At 51.2% G+C, this 25,435-nt stretch overlaps 1 protein-coding gene across 2 annotated transcripts; it reads right to left on the bottom strand.

Annotated features, from left to right (window-relative positions):
- Nucleotides 1-1,513: 1,513 nt before the first annotated feature.
- Nucleotides 1,514-25,149, bottom strand: ZNF385A (zinc finger protein 385A). 2 transcript variants are annotated; one of them, XM_006869925.1, is made up of 8 exons: nt 25,091-25,149; nt 16,528-16,664; nt 8,095-8,205; nt 6,323-6,488; nt 3,927-4,169; nt 3,296-3,465; nt 2,985-3,080; nt 1,514-2,837 (listed from the first exon to the last, which is right to left on the bottom strand). In XM_006869925.1, exons 1-8 carry the CDS (start codon nt 25,098-25,100, stop codon nt 2,607-2,609), a joined length of 1,164 nt encoding a protein of 387 aa, XP_006869987.1. In that variant the 5' UTR covers nt 25,101-25,149; the 3' UTR covers nt 1,514-2,606. The 2 variants fall into 2 exon arrangements, with proteins under 2 accessions (XP_006869987.1, XP_006869988.1); XM_006869926.1 differs by lacking the exon at nt 3,927-4,169.
- Nucleotides 25,150-25,435: the final 286 nt, after the last annotated feature.

The raw sequence follows: 25,435 nt of genomic DNA, 5'->3' as shown, positions 1-25,435 counted from the left end.
CAATGACTATGATCCATCGGTTGTTAAGAGGTCAAAGAAAATTTATTTAGTGACTCATTAGATGAAGAGTTAGGATGAGGGAGGATTTAGAATGACTACCAATTTTCCAGGTGGATGGTAGTACTCTTAATCAGGCTAGGGAATGTAGGAGGAGGGACAGGCTTGGGGTAAACGGTGGTGGTGGTTGTGGGAGCAGAAATCCTTATCTTTCTCCCACAGAACAGCTGGTAGTTTTGAACTGCTGACCTTGAGGTTAGCAGCGCAACTCATAACCACTATGCTACTAAAGCTCCTTGGGGTAACAAGTGAATTCAATTTTAAACTGCTGGTTTCAGGAACTGTGGAGACATGCTTGTATCCCAGTCCCAGTAACCCCAGTATCTTCTAGTCCCTATCTCTCTCCCCACATGTGACCCCATCCACTCTCCTATAAGGTCACTCTTGCTTCTCATTTTTCTGGATCTGAAGTCCCTGACTTGTTTTGAGCTACACTGAGCTGAAGAACACTCAACAAATCAAACTCATTTTGTGGGTTCCATTTCTGAGCCCATAGTGAAATCCCATCCCCAACCTCACAATTGGCAAACCCAGGAGGCCCCTGTCCCCTCTCCTTCCTCTTTAACAGTCCTCATCCCATCCACCCTCCCCCTTTCTTCTGCAAGACTGGAAGTGGGTAGAGAGGGGGAAGTGAGCTAGGATGATGCAAGTCAGGAGGACCCCACAAGAGGCTGGGTTCTGGTCTGGGCTTTCTCAGCTGAACTGTCTGCCCATCAGTAGGGGGAGGGTTGCTGGAGGCTCTTGGTAGTGTGTAGTTGAACTGATTTCTGGGCATAAAGTGGTTTCTCCTTGCCCCATACACTCCTGTGAGAGGCACTATTCCAGTTCCTTATACTTACTTGTATATACAAGTAGGTTTCAGAAAGTTTGTGGGAAGATTCCATTATCTTAATTTTTCCACAACCTTTCGAAAGTTCCCTTTCATGAGGGATCAATAATCCTTCAGACCTCTCACCCAAACTTTTTCTGAAAATGAGGAAACTAGGTCCAGAGAAGGCAAGGGACTGACCCAAGGTCACTATTTATATAGGTCGAAACAGAGTCTAGAGCACAGATCATTCATTATTCCTGGTCCCATTTCATCCAGAGGCACAAAAGCTGGATCCAGCTAGCTTTGTCTCTAGAACCAGAAGCTATACCACAGAAGCTTCTCGGTTTAGGGGAGACTGTTTTTGTGTCTTTGGTGCCGCCTTGTGGAGTTGCGGCAAAATTTCAACTGCCGCTGCAATAATCTGAGGCTCCAAACGATTCCCTGGGGCCGTATCTACTCTAGAGCTGGGAGGAAGTGGGGGTGAATGCTCACTTTGCTTGATGGTATCATGCCCCTTCCCACCCAAGTTTTCCCACCCCCTCCTCCCTCTGGCCCCCTTTCTTGTGTACGGGTCACCCTCACAATACAGATACATCCCCAGATCGAACAGCAGAAAAAGATGGTGAAAGTCTGAGTCTATGGGGCGGAGGGCAGAACGAATCCAGACTTTTATTGTCAGAGAGAGGGAAAGGAAAAGGATGGAGGAACGAGGCCTGGGGCTGCTACATTATCAAGCAGAAAGAGGTGATGGGAACTGGAAGACCCTCCCCGGCTGCTGGAAGGGCTGACGATACAGAAATCACAGAGAAGGGGGGGTCACGCCCCCGCCACAGTTGTGCAGTGGAGGTGTAGGGTGTGGGTGGGGACGGCCATGAAGTCTAGGAGCTGGGGTGGGGAAGGCTACAGACTCGCGAATCCTGCGGAAAGGGGAGGGGCGGGGGCGAGGCTTCTATTGCTTTTTGCTCACAGTTTTGCGGAAGGCGAGGTGGGGGTGGGCTTGGACTGGACACCCCGTGCCCCCCTCGGTACCCCTAGGGCGATGGGTGCTGGTGAAAAGAATGGAACCCGGATGGGGGAGGAAAAAGGAAAGGGAGGGTTATGAGGACATCTCCTTGGTCCCACCCAAGTGCCAGAGATGCCCCCAAGTGCTGCTCCCTGCGATGTGCCCGGCTAGAGCTGGGGCTGGGGCATGATGCGGGGCGGGCACAGTGAGGTCGCAGGCAGTAAAACCAAAGTGCTTGTGAGGGACTCAGGATCCCACCTGCCTCCCTCCCCCTGAAGAGGTTGGGATGGGGGTGTTCACGGAAGCGCTTCAGTTTGGGGGTAGGGGGCCGGAGTCCCAGAGTCCGCTTATTGCCAAGAAAATCCATTTCTGCCCCTGGACCCCGACCATGGCTTGTGAACCCCGTTTTGTGCTAGGTTTGAGGGGGAAGGGTTGGATGGACATGGCTTTTGGGAGGGGGGGTGTCTCTAAGGGGGCTCGAAGTGAGACGGCCCCCCCTTTTCTAGGGGAGAGGGAAGGGCAGGGGGCGGGGTTCCCTGAGATCTGGGGTATCTCCCCTTCTGAAGCCCCCCTCCCCCACTGCTCCTCCCCATTCCTGGAACCCCGTACCTCGGGGTGGGGGGGAAGGAGAGAGATCATTCAGGGAGTGCCAGGAGGAGGGGCGGGCTGGGAGCCCGGAGGCCTGGGTCCCGGCTGGAGGTGGGGGGTAGAATGGGAGGGGGTTCAGGGTTGAGGTCAGTAAGGGGAGAAGAGGATGGGTCCGTGCGCAGTTCGGATGGGCCCGGGGGCTGGATGGAGCAGGGGGTGCGTGATCGGAGGTCCCTGGAGAAGAGGTGCCGCTGGGGCCGGGCGCAGGGACAGTGGGGAGCCTGCTGCTGCCGCCATCACTGCAGCCACCGCCAGAGGGCTGGGGAGCAGCCCACCAGCCAGAGACTTGGGCAGCTCCTTAGAGAAAGTCAGTGTGCCCTGCGGAGGGGCGGGGGTGGGAAGAGAGAGAGATAGAAGTCTTCTAGCAATCCTCAGAAGAACACCACCTTCTCGGGTCCTTAGCCCAGTCCCTTCTCCCCGCCCTGGTCCTCCCATCCCTGAAGTCCCCAGAGCACCCGGCCTCACCGCCAGCTCTCCAGCACCCCTAGGCTTCTTGTGACGGCTCAGTAGCGGGTTGGGCTTTCCAGCAACGCCGTCTCGGTGCCGCCGGCTGGAGATGTGCTGTGGAGGTACGAGTGCGATGGGGAACTAGTAAACCACCCGGAAAGGTGCAACGTGGAGGGAGCAGGACCTTAGTGGCAATAATCACTGGACCCCGCCCTCTTAACCAACACACCCCCAACACCCATTCCAGAAATTCCACTCAAGCTCCCTGTTCTCCCTGTCCCTTTGAGGGTAGAGCTCCCTAGATCTGCTGGGAAGGACCTGGGACCCACCTGTTTCAGTTGGACCTCTGAGTTGACCTTGACATTGCAGATCTCACAGTGGAAGGTTCGGTCCTGGGCAGGGGCTTCTGACTCCCCAGGGGTGGGAGGCCCCAGGCGAGGATAAGCTTTGATAGGACCCAGCCCACTGCGTGCCTCTAGAATTGTCTTGTGCTTAGTACCTGGAGCCCACAAAACAGTAGGTCAGAAAGAGGTGGAGGAAAATTTCCCCAAATTCCCCATTACAGTGTACTGAGTGAGGACCACTTCCCATTACAGTGTAGGGTTGTTGTGGTTAAGTGCTATCAAGCTGGTTCCCACTCACAGTGACCCTGTATAGGGTTTCTGAGGTTCAAACGACCTTGTGGTCCAGTGCATTACTCTGCAGCACTACACCAGGAGTGAGGACCATTCCCCATTACAGTGTAGGGAGTTTGGATCAAGGGGGGGGGGCACGGTGGTTCGGAACTCTTTGGAACCCTCCCAAACAAAAGGCCAGTCAGGGGAGCTGAGATAGTGACAGCCTAAGGAATAAAGAAGATACAGATACGTTGGTAGGTCTTACAGGGTCCAACCAAAGTTGGGGTGTAGGGGAACAGGTCGGCTGAGGACAGGGGTGTGGGTGGGCACAAGGAATCCATACCTTTGTTATGAGCCTCAAGTTGGGACAGGGAGTTCACAGCCACCTTGCACAGAGCACAGTAGAGCAGCCTCTTGGCCTTTTCCTCTTCTTCCTTGCTACCCCCAGGCAGGGAAGCTGGGGCTGGGGTCCCCCCTTCACCCTTGGCTGCACCCCGGTTAGTCTCCGGAACACTGGGAGGGGATGGGGAGCCAGGCTGTTTTTCTGGGGATCCTGGGTCTGGACCCATTCCATTCTCCATGGAAACTGTTGTTGGGGGAGAAACACAGGATCACCCCAGATGACTTTTGGAGGAGGTTCCTCAGCATGTAGAGAAGACCCACCCCCCTTTCCTGGAGGGCAAGGGCCCAGGAGTCCCCACCCTGTGACAACATTCATGTTCTCATGCCCTGGGTCAGAAACAGATGTAGTCCAGCTGCTGCAAGCTGGGTGTGAAATGCCAGTGCCTAGCTCAGTGCCCCTAAGCTGGGAATGGCCCAGGGACCCAGCCCCAGAGGCCTCCCCTTCAGGGTAAATCTGGCATTCAGCCCAGTCAGGGAGAGAGGCATGGTCTCCCTGCCAGTCTGAGTTTTCCGCCCAGCCCCCAGGAAAGCAGGCCAAAGAGCCCTAGGATGAGGCAGAAGCAGTGTGAGAAGAGGCCTGGAGAGACAGACACAGACATGGCAAAAGGAAAACTGAAACAACAGAACCCGAGAGGAAAGGAACAGGGATGCAGGCTGCTCTATAATTTATGGCTTGATTAAAGATGCACCGGCCCTAGGCCTCAGCGCTGGGTCTGGCCTCTGTACAGGGGAAACTCAAGTGCTCCCATTCTTGCTCCAGCAGACGATCCAGTTTCCGGGTCATGGGGAGGCTGGCAGTGGGGGTGGGGATCTGGTGGGCAGGGAACACTTGATCCCTAAAGATATCCATTTGCTTGACCATCTTGTGATTTTCCCCCTTATTTATTTTGATCATTTCTGTCAGCTCCCACGTTCATCCTAATCTGGACAGCATATCCTTCCTCAGGACAGGACTTCATGGTTTTTGAAAGCAGGGCAGAAGTTGCTGTCTCCCCAGAGATTCACGATATAGGACTAGGGTGGCGCTGGGGGATAAAGCACTGGATCGCAAGCTTGGTTTGAACCTTAAGGTGGCGGTTCAAATCCACCGGTCTCTCCTGGGAAACCCCATGTAGGGTTGCTATGAGTTGGAACCAATTTGATGGCACACAACATAAAATTGCTCCATGGGGCTTCCGAGGTATTTTTACAGAAGCAGTTTGCCCCATCATCTCCAGAGGAATGACTGGTGGATTTGAAATAATCCAATGCTTATCTCACTGCACCACCAGTGCTTCTTTGTAAAGCACTGTTGTTGTTCTTAAATGTTGTCGAGTCTGTTCCAACTCATAGTGGCCCTGTATAAAGTGTCTGAGGAGCAGCTGATGAGCTTGAACCTCTGACCTTGTGGTTCAAATCGACCTTGTGGTTCAAACCGACCCGCAGACTTGCAAGCCTGTAAATCTTTAAAGCAGATAGCCTCATCTTTCTCCCACGGAACAGCTGGTAGTTTCAAACTGCTGACCTTGAGGTTAGTAGCCCAATTCGTAACCACTACGCTACCAGAGCTCTTTAGGGGGTTAGGGGTGGCTCCTAAATTGGTGGTGCAGAAACTTGTTTCTCATTTTACTTAGGGTGGGATAGGAAGCACAGGCAAGGATTAAGAGGGAAAAAGGCATCTTGGGTCGCTCTGGAGTTGATCGTGAGTGTCATCTGGTGTGGTAATCCCAGGATGGGGAGCTGGCTCATATCTTCCTATCTCAAATACTTTTGCCCAGTTTCTTGGCTTAGAGTAGAGTTGAGGATGGCCACCAGCCATGAGGGAGGAAGAATCTCAGAGTTGCTCTTGGTAAACCTGGAAAGTCCTCCGAGATCTTAAAGTCTTATTCCTTTACTTCCCCGAAGAGAAAACTCAGAGGTCAAAAGATCTACTCAAGATCATCCAGGAAGTTCCTGAGTTTCCTGGAGCCTGTTTTCCCTGAGGAAAGCCCCAATGGGACAGGCTCTTACTTATCCTGACTCCTTCCCCAGCAACTCTGCCCAAGATGAAAGGGCCTCTCCCTGGATTTTGATGGTTTCCTTTTTCTTGGGGAGATTTGCCAGATGGCCTCACCCTAGCCCCCCTCTGAGTCACTGGGCAGTGGGAAGACAGACAGAAGTCTGTTGAGAGAAGGTGGGGCAGGGATGGGGGTGACAGGATGGAAATTTTACATCACTGTGCTTGGCTCCAGGACTCACCTTGGGTGGGGGTGGAGTAGGAATGGAGAAAGAGATTTGAACAAAGAGAAGTTCTGGGATACAGAGATAGAACAGAGGAGACAGAGTCCAGGTGAAGAATGTGGGAGGAGTCAGACATACCTGGATGGGGAGCTACTATGCCATCGCCATTTGGAGGGTTGCTGCCTGGGGGAGCTGGGTCTCCAGGTTCGCGGACACCAGGCTCTCTGCCTCGGGTCTTGGCAGCCTCAATGCCTTTGACTCGCCGGGCATGGCGATTACCCTTGTAGTGCGCTTCAGCCTGGCTCTTTAGGGATGGAGGAAGAAAATGGAATCTGAAATCCCCTTTCATCTGACCGTTGTCTCCCTACAGAGCTTCCCTCCCACCTTCAGGCCCAGCCCAGAGGTTGTCTCAGCAGGCTGCAGTAAATCTCTTCCTATACTAGTGAGATGTAAAGTCTCATGCCAAGGAGCCCTGGTTATTCCTGTAGCTCACATCAGCTTCTCAAGCTTGCGTAGCTGGGGATTTGGACTCCCACCTATCCCAGACTCTACTCCACCCCCACACTCCGGGCCTGGCTGTTAATTCAGGAGCCCCCCAACCCCCAGTCCCTCAGGTAGAATCCTAAACTGGGAGGAGCCAGCCAGGATTCTTTTGGACCTTAGGCCTCATGAAGCTGTGTCTGCTGCCCCTAGGATCCAGCCTTTGCTGTTTTCCCCACAGAATAAAAGTCCCAGGAGCTCTACTGTGACTACTGCCTCCTGGGTCTCATTTTCCCTGAAGCCTCTGTGGACACCCTGGAGGACCCTGGCCCCAAGCCCAGCTCTGAAGATAGAGACAGCTGTCAAAACAGAGCCGCTTGCTGGGGGAAGAAAAGGGAAAGCAAAAAGAAGGGAGGGCTATCTGTTATTGCTGCTTTCCTGGGCACCACCGGTCTGGTCTCCCCTCTACCAGCTGAGAGAACGAATACCTGGGTTCTGACCTAAAGGAGAGACCTGATGTGGGGTGGACCCTGGCTTCACTTCTCCGCCTCCTCTATTCTCATATGCAGCCCCTACTAAGAACATAAGGTAGCCCAAAGGTCACCCAGACAGGGTAGGCAGGAAAAGAAGGCTGACAGCCCATGGGTGGGGTGGTGGTATGTAGAGCCAGAGGACTAGCAAGAGGTAATATACACTGTACACTGGGTAGAGAAACAGAACATGCTTTATTTCCCCCTACTCAGCAGAAGCTCATTCTGCTGTTTTTCTTCAAAGTCTCTCAGAGCATGTCCCCCTATCCCCAACAATCCCCCTCTAGATCTATGCAGAAGTCCCAATGGAGTTTCAGAAAGAAGAAATCTAGGAGGTTGGACACCTGGGTTCTGGTTAGTTTCTCCCCAAGGAAGTGTCCCTTTGGAGGGGAGTAGGGACCAGGCCTTGTTTGTGGTTGGAAAGGAGTAGAGATGGGGTGGAAAAAGGAGGAAGCCAGAAGGTTAAAGGGAAGTGGGTGGGTCAAGGGAGGAGTTTAGCAGAGGCCAAGGAGGGCACAGGTTTTGCAGGGAGCCAATGACTATCTCAGTCCTGGTCCAAGGACCAGTGAGTGGGTCAGAGGCTACACTCCCACCCAGACACTAATGGCCATGGCTGTTTCCAGAAACTTTGTGCCAGGGATGCCTCAGCCCCTAAGGAAGGAAGGGCTAGGCTTGAGAGGATTTGGTCTATTTTTGGTAAAAATATACAGCAATTTCTTGCCCTTCTCAAGTACTTCCACCAGCCTCTGCCTTTTCTCTAGTGCCACCATTCTCTGCTCTTCCTCTAATATCCTCTTAGGGTTCTGCCCCTCACCCTCCTAACCTCGGCCCTCCCCCAAGTTCCCCTGACTGTCCCTGTCCACCTCCGCAGTTGGGTTGGTAAGCAGTTGGACTTCTTACCTGAGAATTGAATCGGATCTGACAGACATTACAGGAAATGATGGGCCGCTTGGTCTTGAGCAAGGGTCCTCCAAAAGTGTGGGACAGCACAGCCTTTTGCACAGGATCCATCTGTGGAGGCAGGCTGGGGTGAGCTAAGAGCCCCAGCCTGGACACATGTCCATCATCCCCCCACTGGCAACAGCTAGGTTGAACCAAAGTCCCCAGCCCTACTTCCCATTCCTCAATATAGCCAAGAGCTCAGTTCTCTGGTTCCTTCCCAGTCCCATCTTCATGGCACTGAATGGGACTTGATGGATCAACTGGCACAATGCTTCCATTTTAGAGAATACAAGTGGTTTGCCCAAGATCCTACTGAGTTAATAGAAGAGCTAGGACTTGAACCTGGAATTCCTGTCTTGGTCTATCGTACCATGAAGAGCCAACTCTGTCATCTAAGGCATCCAGGTGAGAGGACTCTCTTTGAACCCTTTTGGCCTCCAATCTGAGGCAAGGCTGTCTGCCAAGCCCAGTCTCTGATCCCAGGATATAGCTGTTCCCAGTTTCCTATTTCTGGACCCCACATCTTCGTAACACACTCCCCGTACCTAAGAGGAAATGACTTTATAGAACCAGTAGGGAATAAATGGAGGATTTAAACAAGTAGGCAGGCCTGAGGCAGCCCAGAGATCTGAACCTTCTCTTTGTGATCAACAGGGTTTGGGAAGGGCAGGGCTGTCAGACTGGACAGGGATTAGAAGTTCTCTCTGCCCCTACTCTAGGTCAGCAGATGTCTTACAGTCTTCTGCCAAGAGTTTGTATGGGGAGGGGAGAGAATGGGAGTTTCTCTGAGACCTTCTGTTATCAGGGGATGAAGTCCGGGGCCTAAAGGCATGAAAACTGCCTCCCAGAACAGTCCTCCTCCCTTTAGTCCCTAGGGGCCAGGGAGAGGCAAGTCTGGAATGCAGTTTAGGTTAAAGACAATTGAGTGATGGTTGAGATCTCTCATAACAATGGAACCAAATTTATGCTAAAACCTTATCTTCCTGATGGAAGGATCAAGTAAAAAATAGTTGCCTAGCACCTAGGGGTCCTTAGCTCCACAGCTGAGTCCCTCCTTGTGCCCGGACCTTCAGGGTTCCCTGCGAGACACAGGCCAGAGACATGAACACTGCAGGGGGAGGAAGGTGGTTAGAGTCTGGGAAACCCAGACATCCTGGCTCTCTGCTTCTCCCAAGTCTCCCTGGGTGACTGGGGTTAATGTTAGGAAAAGGACTTGAGTATCCCTGGGAAATGGTGAAGCTGGCCTCCACCCTCTCTGCCCCATCTTGGCAGTGGGTAGAGGCAGGAGTCATGATTAGGTTCAGATGACTAGCATTAACTACCATGTGACAGCCTCTTGGCCTGACCTTGTCTGGAGGCAGCCCCTCTCAGTGGCTTACTTTTAAATTCCCATCAGCATCCTTCAAGCCCGCCTTGAATCTAAGAAAAAGTCAAACAGGGGAAGCATGGGTGTGTCTGTGTGTGTGTGTCTAGGCAGGCTGTGATCAATCTGTGTATGGGTGGAGTGTGAATGAGTGTCATGTTCTGTGTGTATATCATTTATGTATCAACATTTCTGTGTTGGGGGCTGAGTGGTCAGGTTGTGTAATCTTCAGCTGTGTGTTTATCTGTGTGAATGTATGATGTGCTTGGCAGAAAGAAAGACAGACCGAGTTGGAGACAAGCTTTAATCAGGAGGGGGGTGACAGATTGCTGCTCTCAGTTCCCAGTCTTCAGACCTCAAGCTTTCCTATCCAATCGTCCCTATCTCATTCCAAACCTTTGTCCCAGGACTCTCCTTGCTCCTGGGCTCCTCACATGCTGGTATGGAAACACAGCCCAAACAGATACCCAGTCCTGGGCCAGGATTGGGTTGGGTGGAAACAGTAGAGAGAGAGGAATGGGATAGAGAAGGGGGAGCACATGTCCCTGGTTCTCTCAGTGCCCCTTCCTGTGACCCCCAGCCTGCTTCCCTCTGGGCTGAGACCCAGTGGGCTAACCATTCTAATATCCATCCTCTGAGAATGGTCCCTATCCCACTTGGATCCTTTCTCCTTAGTTTAAGTCCATAAGCACTAATAAGACGTGGGGGTCAGGGAAGGGACAGCAACCGAATCACTTGGCTTCTTCCTTTCCTCCAGGAACTGAGCCTGAAGGTGAGGACTCCTAGGCCCAATCCCTGCGCAGGTGGAATGTGAGCCACTAAGTGCAGTTCCAGGACAAGGTCAGGAGGCCCTGGTGACCTAGATGAGGCCTGTGGTGGCGTGGTGGAGTCCAACCAGCATCTCCCAGAGCCTATCCTACTCTAGAGCCCCTTTCCTGGGGTGTTGGCCTAGACACTGACTGGGAAGGTCCCCCCAGCAGTCTCCTCCCATCTGCCCTCCAACAGCAAACATGAAGGGGACTCACACCCTGAAGCTGGGGCAAAATGAATCAGGAAGGGCAAGGGGGAGGGAAGGGGGAAACCAGATCAGGAGCAAGGGTGGTGGGGCTATGATTATATTTCCTACCCTTGCCTTTATCTGATAGAACCGACAGCCCCATGTTTGACCACTTCACTTTCCCACCCCCCAAAAAATAAAGGCAAACAGGTAAGGGATGGGAAAACCTGAGGGGCAGGATGGACGGAGATAGGAAGGCAGGAAGAACGCAGAGGGTGTTTAAAGAGCTGGTAGAAGCTGGTGGCGGAGGGATGTTAGGAAGGAGAGAGAGGCTGAGATGGGGCCAGGGCTGGATAAGAGGGATCGGAGCAGAGGGGCGGCGTGGTAATTTGAGGGGAGATGTAGGACCTAGTAGGAAGCCTGCAGATTGGGAGACTCCAGGGATCTGGGAGGCAGAAACTGGGATGGATATAGTGACAGCAGTCTGGGGGCACCATAGGGGTACAGAGATCAGAAGGGGCCGTGCATGGTGTGGGGGATGGGCTGGATCACCAGAGGATGGGTGAAGAGAGAGGTAGCCAGTCCAGCTGGGGCGGGCGGGGATGCAGCGGCGGGAGCCAGGGAGAGAGGAGGGGCCGGGTGGCTTACCCTGCGGGACCCTGGAGGCCGCGGCTCCATGGCCCGGGGTGGCGGACCCGGGCGGGGAAGGGGGGGGCCGAGCCTGGCCAGGCCAGGCAGGCCGGGGACGCGGCGCTCGTTGCCCCGGCGGCTCGGGGCTTTGCGGCCAGGCCAGCTGGGAGAAGGGGCGGTGGTAGAGCGGCCCGGGCCGGAGCCCGCCCTGGAGGCGGGGCCGAGGGCGGGCTCAGGACGGGGGCGGGGATAGGGAGCCAGAGGGATGAAGAGGGACCAGGGAGGAAAAAGAAGAGGGGGTGTCCAAGTCCAGACAGTCTTTTCAGGAAAGATTTTGTCTGGCGGAGGGCGGCTCAACCTGGCGTCAGGGGAGCATTGACTAGATGACCTCAGCTGCTCCTCCTGGGGTCCCTCCTGGGTCCAATGCCCCACCAATCCCATGAACAACCCTGTTTCTATAGCTTTAACTTTTCCTTTCTTTCGTCCCTGCCGTCCTGACTTTCGTGCTTCTGCCTCTCTTTCAAGTCCCCAAATAATCCCTCTCCAGCCCTCTTTGCACACGACTCCTGTTTTGCTACCTTTTTTTTTACCTGTCTCTTTCCCCACTAGAAATGGGTGACCGAAATCAGGTGCCCATGTGTCCGGCACTGCTCTCCCAGTGACTCCTTTAAACGGTGGAGTTGGGTGCACCCAGAGTAGAAGAGACCTCAGACTGGGGACATTTAACCTTTTCCCACCTCTTCCCCTCATCCGCCACCTGCCGGAGAACTAACCTCCCTGAGAACCTATGCTTCGTGCATTTGCTGCCCTCTGGCGACTGAGTTGGGGCAGCACCGAGGGAAGAGTGCAGGAGGGTAATGCAGCCCACTCCCTGAATACCTCTATATCCTCTCTGGACAGGCACTGGGGTGTCCTCTGTCCACTTCCTTTCATCCCCTCCCACTTAACCTAGAACGGAGAAATAAGTGACGCCGGGGACTGGACGTCAAGAGAAGCTGGCTTTGGGAGACTGTGAGGGACATGCAAGGGCAGAGGGATAGCAGTGGAGTGAGTGGCAGGAGCAGGAGAAGAGGCAAGAGAAATGCAGGATAGCCTCTAAGAGGTAGGAACTGCTCATGTAGAAGATATGGGCAGGTAGTCCACCAGGAGAGAGAGCCTCTCCCGAGAGTAGAAAATAGTAATACTGCCACCACCTTATGTTGTGTGAACCTCTGGAATATGCCAGCCACAATACTGAGCACTTTCATGGATTATCTAATTAAAATTTCCCAACCACTATTTGAAGAAACAACTACTATTATCTTCATTTTATAGATGAGGAAACTGAGGTCTAGAGAGGTTAAATAATTTGCCCAAGGTCATAAATTAGTGAGTAGCTGAACTGGGATTTGAATTTAAACCCCAGTGAGTAGCCTGACTCCAAAGCCATGTACTTAACTGCTGCACCATACTGCCAATAGTCTGTCTGCAGCTTTTCTGCAGTCCTCATTCCCCTGCAGAATTTGACACTATTGATGTAGTCCACCACATTCTCTCCCTTGGCTTCTCCAACTCAACAGGAACCCAGTTCTCTCCCTGCCCCCTTCATTGGCTCCTCCATTTCCTTTGCTGGCACCTTCTCCAGTTCCCACTGCCTAATTCTGCTTATCTCCCAAGGCTGAGGCCTTGGCCATACTACCTTTCTCTCTCTGCTCCTTCTTTAAATAAAAATAAGAGATATAAAAATAATAATGTAGTAATAATAGGAGTCCTGGTATGGACTGCTAACTGCAAGATCAGTGGTTCAAACCCACTAGCCACTTTTCAGAAACCCTATACAGGGTCGTTATAAATTGGAATGAAATCAATGGCACTTAACAACATTGACTGAACATTGCATTAGGCATTATGTGTTAGTACGCTCAGCTACTATCAGAAAGATTGGAGTTTCAAGTCCACCCAGAGGCACCTTGGAAGAAAGACCTGGCGATCTGTTTCTGAAAGGTCACAGCAGTGCCCCTATGGAGCACAATTCTACTCTTACATACATGAGATCTCCATGAGTCAGAATTGGCTCAATCGCAATTGGAACTGGAACTGTAAATATATTATGAACATAGAATATGATTCTTACAATAACCTTGTGAGTTTGTAATATTATTAAATTTTACAACTAATAAAATTGAGGTTGAGAGTGATTAAGTAACTTGCCTAAGGTCACACAGCTAGTATGTTTAGAACATCAATTCAAACCCTGCCAGTTCAGTGACAAAGTACTGCACTCTCCTAATTTACCCATGCTCATAACTTCAAACAGCTTGCCCCCCTAGAGGCAGTGGAGTCATGGACCTTGGATGGAGTCAGAAACCTTAGTTATCCATGTGAGTCAGCTAAGTAGCTTTGTGACCTTGAACAAGTCACTTAACCTCTCTGGGCCTGTGTTTGCTCAAGATCACAAAGCTACTTATTTGATTCACAATAATGGGTCGCTGAGGGTAAGTGTAAATGTGTGAATTAGGTATATAGGGGGTAGGGGTGGAGGAGAGAAAGTGTTCTCTGTACCTTATGCTCCAGTCACAGCCAAATAATTTTATTTTCTCAAATGCTCTTTTTTAACCCCTGCTCGTGCTATTCACTTTAGTCTGGAATGTGCTACTTCTCTAAGACCACTTACTAAAATCATGGTGTGGCGCTATAGGATAAGCACTGGACTGCAAATCACAAGTTCAGCGGTGTCAGCACACCAGCTGCTCCTCAGAAACCCTATACAGGGTTGCTATGAGTCTGAACCGATTCGATGGCACTTAACAACAATAGTAAGTGTGGTGCTATAGCTAACCACAAGATCAAACTCATCAGTCGCTCGTCAGAAACAGGACACAGGGCCACTATGAGTTGGAACCAACTCAACGGCACTTAATAACAACAGTAATTCTTTAAAGCCTGTTCGTATGTCATTTAAACTTTAAAGACATGGTTCATATGCCTTAAATGGGATTCAGGTTAAACCCCCTTTTTCTCTGTTTTTTCCTTTTTAACTGTAGTTGGTCCTTTGGGTATCATCACCTCAAGCAAGTATTTCTTGATACCCCCTTGGACTCCCTCAGACAAGGCTTTTCTTATACTATAGAGTCACTGTTAACTTCTTATCTTTCCTACTAACCTGTGGGTTTCCCAAGGGCACAGTGCCTGGCACATAGTAAACCAAAAACAATTCCAACTCATGATGACCCTGGGTGTGTAGAATAGAACTGCTGCATAGGGTTTTCAAGGTTGTGACTTTTTGGAAGTAGATCTCCAGGCCTTTCTTCCAAGGTACCTTTGGGTGCCACCATCCTTTAGGTTAGTAGCCGAGAGCAGAACATTTGTGCCACCCAGAGTACTGCATCTGCAAAATGAGGATAATAACAACAGCTTCCCCTTTGGGTTGCTATAAAAACTAAGATATGAAAATACTTTATAAACTTCAAAGCACAATACAAATGTTGAGTTATTTGGGAGGAGTTTAGAGGAAGGAACTGTGGTATAAAGAGAACTCTCTTTGGAGTTAAACTCTCTGTGGGTTAAAAATCTTAGTTTAGGTACATATAGTATCAATTTAGATAAAGTGTTAAATCCTTCTAAGCCTTCGTTTCCATCTTCCCACTTGTCCAACAGAAATAATAATGTCTACTCTGTTGGGGAAAGCCCTGATATGATGCTGTAGGTTAAGGATAAAGATTGAACTGCTAGCAGGAAGGTCAGCGGTTCAAACCCATCAGCTGTTCCTTGGAAATTCTATACAGGGTCGTTTCGAGTAGGAATGAAACCAACTCGATGGCATTTAGCAACAGCAACAATAATAAACTTTTTTAGACTATTGTGTAGACAATACCAGACAGTGTATGGAAACATCTATTATAGTACTTTGCATACAGTCAAGACTTGATACATGTTTATGGCTGAATGTGGGTTTGATGGGAGAGTTTAATAAAACTAATTTTAACTACAGGCACCAAATTCCAACTATCAGTTATACACTTTTGGTGCAAGGTCCTACTGGTCTACCAACTTTTGTTGTTATGTGCCGTGGAGTCGGTTCCGACTCACAGCGACCCTGGACAGGGTTTCCGAGGTTGTAAATCTTTATGGGAGCAGAAAGCCTCATCTTTCTCCACGGAACAGCTGGTAGTTTCAAACTGCAGCCCGATTTGTAACCACTATGCTACCAGAGCTCCTAGTCTACCAACTAGTCAGTCCTAAAGTGAACTCAGCTCAGCATCCTTTACCCTGTCTGTGGTGGCTCCTTCCTCCTACACAGGCCTGAACCCTACAGTCATCCTTTACCCCTCCCTTCTCTCTTCCTGCACCCCTAAACAGTTGGTTATCATGGCCTATCAGTATTTTCTTGAAAATCTCTCTCACTTCCTTCCTTCTTTTACATTCATACTGCCACTGCTAAAGGCCAGTCTAGCCCTCAAGGCTCCCATGAAGGCCTGCATTCTGGGTCAGCCTCCTGACTGGACACTCTCCTCCAGTCTTTGATTGCTTCCATGCAGCTTCTCCACTCATCTTCCTCAAACACTGCTCTCATCAAGTCCCTCTACTGCTCAAGAATGGACAGTGGCTCCCTAGTTCATATGGTATCAATCTGGACAACTTTGCCAGCCCTCTAAGCCCTGCCTCACTGACCCTGTCCACCCAGTTATGGGTTGTTACAGAGAGCAGGAACTTGCAAACAAATGTGCTGTTTCTTCTGCTTATTCCTTCTGGATTCAGTACTTAACATGCCTCCTTACCTTTCTACAGTCAATACTACCAAATTCCAGGTCTATTTACTTCTCTAGATGGTAGGGTGATTCATTGGAGAAATAAATGAGATAATACATATAAAACACTTCTTAGCATTGTGTCAGGCCCATGTTGTTGTTGTTAAGTGTCATCCAACAGGTTCTGACTCATAGCGACCCTGTATAGGGTTTCCAAGGAACAGCTGGTGGGTTTGAACCTCTAACCTTATGGTTAGCAGTCGAGTGCTGATTCTATGGTGCCATACCGGGACTCCAACAGGCCCATTTGTTGTTGTTGTTAAGTGTCTTCAAGTTGGTTCCGACTCATAGCGACTTTGTAGAGGGTTTACTGCGGAGAAGCTGGTGGGTTTGAACTGCCGACCTTGTGTTTCACAGACCAGAGCTGACTATAGTACCATACCAGGAGTCCCTGTCAGACCCATATCAATTATTATCATTACTATTGGTATAAATGGTCTACCAGATAGGCAGTGGTACTTGTGACGGATTAGAAATCAAGGTATGAAGGGAGAGGGACTCATAAAAAGAGAGAAGGGATTAGATTTGAGAGGAGAAGAGGGGCACTCAGGAGTGGGTCTGCGGAAGAGGAGAGGTCAGGGTGGCAGGAGGGGGTAGGGCAGGCTGCTACTCACTGCGCTGTAGTTGTTGAAGAGGCCAAGGGTGGGGGCTGGCTCCAGTGGGAACGGCAGGATTGGCTTGAGGTCCAGTGGAGGCTGCATGATGGGGGCCTGCCGTAGCAGAGGGAGGGGCCCTGCCCGGCTCAGGCTGCCTGGAAGGTAGAGAAAGCATTTTGTGGGGCAAGAAGATTAAAGGTTGACACCCAAGTCTGTCAATCTCATGCCCCAGCCAAGGTAGGGGGCTCCCCACTCAGCACTGTGACCCCCAGTGTGCAGACACTTACACACATCTCCCCTGCTCACTGGCTCCACAGCAGTAAAGCTGGGTATCCAGTGGGCCTGGGGGAGGGCGGCGCAGACCAGCCCTCCCTTCTGGGTGGTTTTCAGTTCCCCTTCTCCAGCCTCCCTCCCCCAAGGCGTGACAGACCCAGGAAGAACACAGAGCTTCTCCACTGGCTTGGGCTGGACCAGAAGGCCTCAGGAGCCCAAAGCCCCTGACCACTCCCTTCTTCGGGTTTTGCTTTCCCCAAGGGCATCTCAAAAGAGTCAAGTGGTTATTCATCCCACTACCCAGAGGAGAATATTGAGGGCTGGATTGGGAGAAGGAGCTGCTGAATAGTCAGGCTCTACAAACTTCCGGGGCATTAGCTCTGGGAGGCTAACTGCCTCGAGCCATCTTCAGAGTCCCTTCTCCCAACTTTCTTCAATCTTCTCCTAGTCTTTGTCTCTTTGGCCAGGGAGTGTCCAGCTCTGCAGAAGGAACCACAATCTGGTCTCTGGGCGGGGAATGCCTGGGTCTGACCCTAAGGGGAAATGAAAGTCTGGGCAAGCTACCATCTCCTAAAGCCATCTCTCCCCCACCCCCACCTCACCCCAGAGTCATGGTAGAAAGTCTATCAAGCTTCAAAGGAACAGTCCAAAGGTCCTCAGGACCCCAATGGTCTTGCACTGGATCAGCTCACTTCTGGGACCCCCTGGCTGCCCTTCAGTGCTCCAGCAAGCCCTGCTTGCCACAGGGGTTCCTAGGAACAAAGGCAAACCCAGGAAGCTGCATGCCTGACCCAACCTCCTTTGACCTTACTGGGGCATAGGGTCCCCAATCCTTTCCTTATTCCCCCACAAAGACTTCCCTTTTCATACCTTTAGTATCTGGTGTCCACTGCCTCCAGGCAGTAGCCTGGCCCTGGCCCCCCAGGGGCCTGGGCCTGACAGTGTCCCCTTCCCTTGGTTCTGCCCCTTGCCCCCTCCCTTGCCAGCCCCCCCACCCCCAGCCTGTCAGTAGAATCAGCCAATCAGAGTCCTGGAAAAGTGGGGCAGAGGGGAGGGCGGGGGAGCAGGGATTAGGGGACTCAGAGGAGAGAGGGAGGGGCTAGGGAGGGCTCAGGCACAGCTGGGGGCAGGGAAGTCTACAGGGGTCTAGCTCTTTCACCCAAGACCAGGACTGGGGGACAGGTGCCTGAGGTGGAGAGGGGTCAAAACTGTTGGGGATTTGGAGTCCTAATATCTGAGGGCTGTAGGAGAGTAGGATGCATGGTTTGGGCCCTTGGGCAGCTAGGGGTCTGGATGCCTTGTTCATTGCCTCCTCTTTTGCCACCTTCAGGTCTGGGATGAGGTGGGGTAGGGGAGAGAGTGGGGAAGGGAGAAAGAGAAGTAAGAGAGAGAGAATTGGAGCGACTGACAAAGGCAGGAATAGGTGACTGAGAAAAGGGACAGAGACGCTGAGAGAACAAAGGAAGGATGGGAAATGGGATGTAAAACCAGTTGGAGAGACACTGCCGCTGCTGGAAGCTGGACACAGAGCTAGAGATCACCATGTGTCGTTCATTGTTAAATGCCATCAGTTCTGATTCATAGCAACCTGGCATAGGGTTTCCAAGGTGCAACTGGTGGGTTTGAACTGCCAACCTTGAGGTTCGCAGTCCAGTGTTTATCCTACAGTACCACACCAGGACTCTAGAGACTAGTGTTGTTGTTGTTAAGTGCCGTGAAATTAGTTCTGACCCATAGCAACCCTGTATAAGGTTTCCGAGGAACAGCTGGTGGGCTTGAACCACTGACCTTGTGGTTCAAGCTGAACCTACAGTCCAGCACATTAACCCAGGACTCCAGAGACAGGTGGTGGTGGTGGTGTGCGCCATGGAGTCAGTTCCGACTCATAGCGACCCTGTCTAGGGTTGTTGAAGCTGTAAATCTTTATGGGAGCGAAAAACCTCATCTTTCTCCCACGGAATAGCTGGTAGTTTCAAACTGCTGACCTCGCAGTTAGCAGCCCAACTCATAATCACTATACTACCAGAGCTCCTTAGAGAGTCAGGTGATGGTGGTGGTTATGTGCCGTGGAGTCAGTTCCGACTCACAATGACCCTATGTAGGATTTCCGAGGCTGTAAATCTTTAAGGGAGCAGAAAGCCTCATCTTTCTCCTGCAGAACAGCTGGTAGTTTCGAACTGCTGACCTTAAGGTTCACAGCCCGATTCTTAACCACAGGTAGAAAGCCTAAAAGGCAGAGAATAGTGAGAGTAAGAAAGGAGGGAAAAGAGAGAGGCGCAGATAAACTGACAAGACAATTTGACAACCTCCCTTTCCTGGTCTGTCCCTTCATGGCTTCTCCCCTCTGCACATGCTTCTCCCCACCCTCACTGCCTGGCACACAAGTTCAGGGCAGCCTTAACGAGCCCTGGGCAGCATCAGGAATGGTGAGAGAAACTTGAGCGCTCCCAGAGTCCCCAGCACTCTGCAACCACCCCTAGCAGCTGGTTTGGGGCTGGCACTTGCTCTGCCTTAGGGCACCAGAGACTGCAGCTCAGCTCCTTGACCCTTTCCCTGGCTCCAGATTTTCTAGGTATCCATCCCTCAAATACCCATCCCAGAGGAAAGAGATGAAGTCAGGAAAAAGACAAGATAAAAAAATTAATTGGCGAGCTCCTATATGCCAGGAGTCCTGGTGTGGTACTGTGGGTTACTGTGCTGGACTACAAGGTTGGTTTGAACTGGAAGGTTGGTGGTTTAAGCTCACCAACCACTCCTTGGAAACCCTATACAGGGTTGCTGTGAGTCAGAACTGACTGGACAGCACTTAACAACAGCAACAATTAGATGCCAGGAGGAGTCCTGGTGTGGCACTGCAGGATAATACACTAGACTGCAAGGTCGGTTTGATGCTCAAGGTCAGCGGTTCAAACTCACCAGCTGCTCCTTGAAAACCCTACACAGGTTGCTACGAGACGGAACCGACTAGACTTAACAATAAATATGCTAGGTAATGAATTCCAAGTAGTGTTACATTTAATCCCTGAAATAGCTCAGTTGATAAGGTAGCTATGATTCTGATTCTATGAGGTAGCTGATGTGGGTTTCCCCATTTGACAGATGAGAAAACTGTCAAAAGCAACTCATAGAAGTTAAAAAATTTTGGCTGATGTCACAATCTGTAAGTATCAAGATCTGCCTCAGTCTACAGCAAATTCTTTTTCATCTACATCACCCCAAAAAGGCTCTAATGTAACTCTGAAGCAGAGGTTGGAACACAGGCTTCCAAATCTTGTTCAGAGGATGGGTTGAGGAGGAACCAGTTCCATACATTTCCTGGGATTGGAGTCCTCATTTTCCTCCAGAGCAGACAGGTAGCAGCCACGGAGTTCTTTTATGGTCAGCAACTTGTCTTTTCTGAGGGAGAGGAGGAGGGGAAGTGGGAGAGAGGTTAAGATAAAGGTGGATTGGGGAAGGAAGCAAGGTGGACAGCTGGAGATTGATTCATTTGTCTCCTTTCCAGATTCCTGGGTCCACGCTGAGATTGGAGGTGGGGAAAGAGGCAGATTGCAGTTTATGGGTTTTATTGTTGTTGTTGAATAGATTCCAACTCACGGTGACCCTACATGTACAAAGCAGAACTGCTCCCTAGGGTTTCAAGGTTGTGCCCTTTCTGAATCAGATCACTAGGTTTATCTTCCCTGGCGCTGCTATCCAGTAGGTTTGAATCGAGACCCTTTGAACTAGCGTTTAGCCGTTTGTACCACCTTTTTAATGGGTTGGGTGGGCAGAAACATGGTTTCTTGGTTTCACATAACCCAAACCTCAGTCCTTTTCTCTTTTTTTGAGACTAAAAATAGTTGTCACTTTTGAGGGTTTACTATATGCCACTACTTTACATAGACAATCTCCCTGTATAGTCCCACTGTCCACTAGTGAGGTGATTAAATAGTTTCTCAGACTCCCAGTCTCATCTCTCATCTGTCAAGTGACAACAACAGTACTTGCCTCACAGAGTTGTTGAAAGGATTGAATGAAGCCATGTAAGGAGCTGGCATGCAGCGAGGAGAGCTTAATAAATGTTTGCTGAATAAATGAATCTTCATCTTATAAATTAGGGATTGTTGTTGTTGTTAAGTCCGTTGAGTCGGTTCTGACCCATAGCGACCCTGTATAGGGTTTCCGAGAAGCAGCTGGTGAGCTTGAACTGCCGACCTTGAAGTTCAAACGGCTTTGCAGTCTGGCACTTTAACCCGCAGCACCACACTAGGACTCCAAGTCAGGGTTGGGGAACCCTTTTTTCTGCCAAGGGCCGTTTGGATATTTTATAATATTGTTCAATGGCCATACAAAACTATCAACCTAAAAATTAGCCTGCTATATTTAGTCGAACATTTAATTAATTCATCCCTAATGTGATGGCTAAGGAGCTCTGGTAGCGTAGTGGTTACAAATTGGGCTGCTAACCTCAAGGTCAGCAGTTCGAAACTACCAACTGTTGCGCAGGAGAAAAATGAGGCTTTCTGCTCCCATAAAGATTTACAGCCTTGGAAACCCTGTACAGGGTCTCTATGAGTTGAAACTGACTCCACGGCATATAACCACCACCAATGTGATGGCTGCAGTCCTGGTGTAGTGCTGTAGGATAAGTGCAGGACCACAGGGTCGGTTTGAACCACAAGGTTAGTGGTTCAAAGTCACTGTCTCTCCTTGTTAACACTATGAGTTGGAACTGACTGGAAGGCACTTAACAACAGGAACAATGTGATGGCTAGAACTGTGGTTGGCTTGACAGGGCCGGACCAAATGATTTTGTGGGCCTTATTCAGCCCTCGGACCAGACATTCCCCACCCCTGTTGTAAATGATACTGGGCTCAGAGAGGGAGAGTAATTTGACCAAGGTCACACAGCTAGTGAGGGATTTGAACCTATCTGACTGCAAAGTCATTTGAACTGCAAGATCACCAGCCACTCCTCGGAAACCCTATACAGGGTAGCTATGGGTCAGAACCGACTCGAAAGCACTTAACAATAACAACAACAACAAGTCTAGCTCCAGATATATGGGCTTTCAAGTACTATACTTTTCTGGGTAGACTGGAGAAAGTAGGGGAAAAGCGAAGGGATATAAGAAGGGATGGAAAAGAAGGAAATGAGGTAGGAAATCCTGGATTTCTGACAGCTACCTGCTGAGGACTTCAGGCAAGTTTGGAGGAGGGGTTGGAGAGCAAATTGGTGTGTGTGCACATGCATGTATGCACATGCCCAAGTCACATGTCAGGCAGGGCAGGAGGAGTTGGGCCAGGCCAGGGTAGGGCACTTCAGAGGGAAGCTCATTAGAGTAATTACCTCCAGCAGATACAGCCCCACCCCGTTCTAGGGGGAATTACCAGTGTTTTATTAAAGACAGATCCGAATGCACTTTAGATGTGGTGTACTCATAGACCCTCAGATGGATGTCTATCTGTCCTTTTCACAGGGCCCTTTGACCCTACTGAGGTTTTCCCTCCAGTACCAAGACACAACCAAGCTACATCTGACTTCCTCCATCCCACTGGAGTCCATTTTTTTAAAATCAACTATCTCTTCCTTAGAATTTCTGGCCAGATTTGGAGCCCCGGCCCCTTGACTATTTTAGGGATGGTCTGGGGCCTCAAGGCCTGGTGGCAAAGAATGGGAGTCTCTGTTGTAAGCTGAATCTGGGAGTGTCTGTGTCTGGACAGAAACAGGAGCCAGGAAAGGTGTAAGTGTAGGGCTGTGGGTTTGTGTTGGTTTGGAGGCTAGGCCAAGATGAGATTAAGATCATAGAGGTATTGGGGTTAAGGTTGCAAGTAGTGTTAGGGCCCGAGGTGGCAAAAAGCACAGGGTCAGCACTGGGTTAAATTGGGAATTAGAATCTAGAGCCAAGGAAGAAACTGGAACGAAGTCTGAGCTGGAATTTCTCATCTCTAATTTATCTCTTTTCCCTTTTGGAGCCTTTCGTCTCTTCTCCTTCCCCAGAAAGACCTAAAATGGGGGGAGAGGTAAAGAACCCTGAACTCCTGCCTCAATTTCCCTCTTTTTGGCAGGAGGACAAGCTGAAGCTTTGAAGTCAAAGATGAAAGCAACAAGGGGATGATTATGAACAGCTACTCAAAACATCATCCCTAACAACCTCGGGGTGAATGTGGGTGAGGGGAGGTGGGGCCTAAAGGGAGGCAAAGGAATAGGAGGGCGGTCTCTGCCAATCTGACTGACAAAGGTCTCCTATAATGTCCCACCACCACCACCACACCAGGGACTCAATTGGAGAGGAGGATACAGAGTGGCTAAGAACTAAAAGCCTGAACAGACAGCCCTACCTTAAACCTTGGGCCCAGAGTCTAGATCTGGCTTTAGGGCTCTTCTGAGGCACTGTACTGGGCTGCTAACCAAAAGGTGGTCAGTTCAAATCCACCAGCCGCATGTATACTCACAGGGTTATTATGAGTTGGAACTGACTGGAGGGCACTTAACAACAACAACAGGGCCACCAAATACATGGACTCAGTAGTCTGAAGCATTCAGAACCTGAACACCTTAGGACAGGCCTAGCCTGAGCCCTGGCTGGCAGCTTCCTCCCTCTTTCCTTCCTTTCTCAAAGAGGACTAAGGTGTGGGATCCCACCTGGCATTTCCAAGCTGGTGCCTTGGGCTTGGCACAGGGGTTAGTTAATGATAAGGTGTTCTAGGGAGATATGGTGGGGGTCCAATTGGTGGTGGGTGTCCAATTTCAGAGAATTTGGATTCAGGCAATCAGCTTGTAGCTGGGGACTTGAAGCTCACTCATACAGAACTGTTCTGGGCATGCATGACACTGACTCTGAGGTTCCTTGCCCAGGGTGGGGCCCATGTCCAGGGTGGAGCCAAGGTGTAGGGATCACACTGGTTGGAATAATGTGGAACCTGTGCTCTGGAGACTTGGTTGGGGTCACTCTAGAGTGGTTACCTTCCCCTGCTAGAGATACTCTTGGGAAAAAGGCAATCAGCCATTCCTCCCTGCCTCCCTTCCTTCACTCACTCACTCATTCATTCATTCATTTAACTGACATGATTGAATGCCAAGTGGAGAGGGTGAGAACAAGGAGAGGGGGAGAAAGAAAGCATTGGAGGATGGAAAGCAGAGGGGTGAGAGATTTTCATGGGAAGTAAATGGGGGGGGGGAGTGGTGGTATCAGATGAAGGAAGAGAAGGATCTGAATAGGGAATGAGGAAGAATAATAGCAGGAGGGACTCAACAGAGGGATGAGAAGCCAGTCAAGCCCTCAGGCACCAGCTTGGAGCCAGGTGTCCCCAGTAGAGGGCGGGGAGACCACAGGTGTCTGGGCTTGGTAGGGGGGCTCCCACCATAAACAGGGTCCAGGAACCGGCCTAGCCAGGGCAGAGGGCAGAGGTCAGAGCAAGCTTGTGGACTATTGTGGAGACAGGTCGAAGGGCATGGGCCTGGAGCTCGAGCTGATGTGGAGTCCAGCGCACAGCTAGGCCCTCTCCTCCCCCATCCCCAGGGCTCCCTTCCCTCCCTTTCCAATGTAGGTCATGAGGATGGGGTGGTTGTGGCTGACGGGTTGTCAGAGCCCAGCAGTAGTTCCCCTCCCCCAGCTTTACTCTCCCTATCATCCCTCCTTCCCCCAGCGCCCCCTGGACCAAAGCAGGCGGGTAGAGGAGAAGGAAGACTGGGAGGAAGGGCCCAGACAGCCACAGCAGGGAGGGAGAGGGCAGGTCCCGGCTTGTTGGGGCAGGATGGCTGCGGAGGCAGGATCTGAGCCGCAGGGGCCCTGGGATGGACAGTTTCCCACCCCCTCTTCTCCCTAGACCCTTCATCTCTAGCCCTCAGGTTCCTACCTCCCACCACACACACCTCGAAGATGGACCTACCATTTTCCCCCACCCTCTGTCCCCGTTTCTTTTCCCTCTAATCCTGGGCCTAAAAGGATGTCCGAGTGTTTAAGGTGAGGGTTGGGGAAGGACGGGTCAGATCCTTTGCCCCCAACTCCACCAGGCCAGGACCAGCTTCCTCCCCCAGCCTCTCTGACTTAATATAATATTCATGAGCCTCATGAATATGCAATGTCCTCATTATGGGGCTGGGGTCTTACTCCACTCTGCTTCCCACTTCATCACTCCCTATATTACCGGGAGGAGCTTGGGAAGGGGGGGCTCGGGGACCCCAGATGTGAAGCCAGATGAAGGGGGAGGGGGAGCCGGTCGCTGACGGGCGGCCGCAGTCACCGCGGTGCCGGGAGGTTGAAGAGGGGTGACCCACTGAGAGAGACCCAGGAGCCTGAAGCTTGGAACCGCCGAGCCCACTCACCGAGGATCATGCTGGGGACCCAGGAGCCCGGGGTTCCTCGTCGCTCTGTCCCGGGGGCCGTTCTGGCTGGGCTGGGGGTACTGGGGGAGGAGTCAGGGGAGGAGCAGAGGCCGGCCCAGGCGGAGCGGGGGCGGGGCCCGCAGCAGGTGAAGACGGGAGGAGGGGCGGGGACCAGGACACCAAGGGCTCCAGGAGGGGTGTCCTGATGGCTCTGGTCCCTCCTGCTTCCTCCCGCCCTTCTACTTGCTGCCTCTGAGTCTCTTGAATTTACTGTGTCACTGCAGTCAGGTCTAGGAAAACAAAACATCTAAAAGACCGGGTGAGGTGCTGAAGGAAGGAAGCTAG

The sequence above is a fragment of the Chrysochloris asiatica genome, unplaced genomic scaffold, assembly GCF_000296735.1.
Source record: "Chrysochloris asiatica unplaced genomic scaffold, ChrAsi1.0 scaffold00138, whole genome shotgun sequence".
NCBI classification, from domain to species: Eukaryota; Metazoa; Chordata; class Mammalia; order Afrosoricida; family Chrysochloridae; genus Chrysochloris; species Chrysochloris asiatica.
This window is presented reverse-complemented; position numbering and strand designations above follow the sequence as displayed.

What these genes read in the sequence shown, in the direction of transcription:
- ZNF385A (XM_006869925.1), bottom strand. An exon ending in ACTTGAGGCTCATAACAAAG is followed by an intron (nt 3,466 to 3,926) that starts GTATGGATTCCT and finishes TGTGGGCTCCAG; the next exon opens with GTACTAAGCACAAGACAATT. An exon ending in GGGGTGCTGGAGAGCTGGCG is followed by an intron (nt 2,838 to 2,984) that starts GTGAGGCCGGGT and finishes GCCCCTCCGCAG; the next exon opens with GGCACACTGACTTTCTCTAA.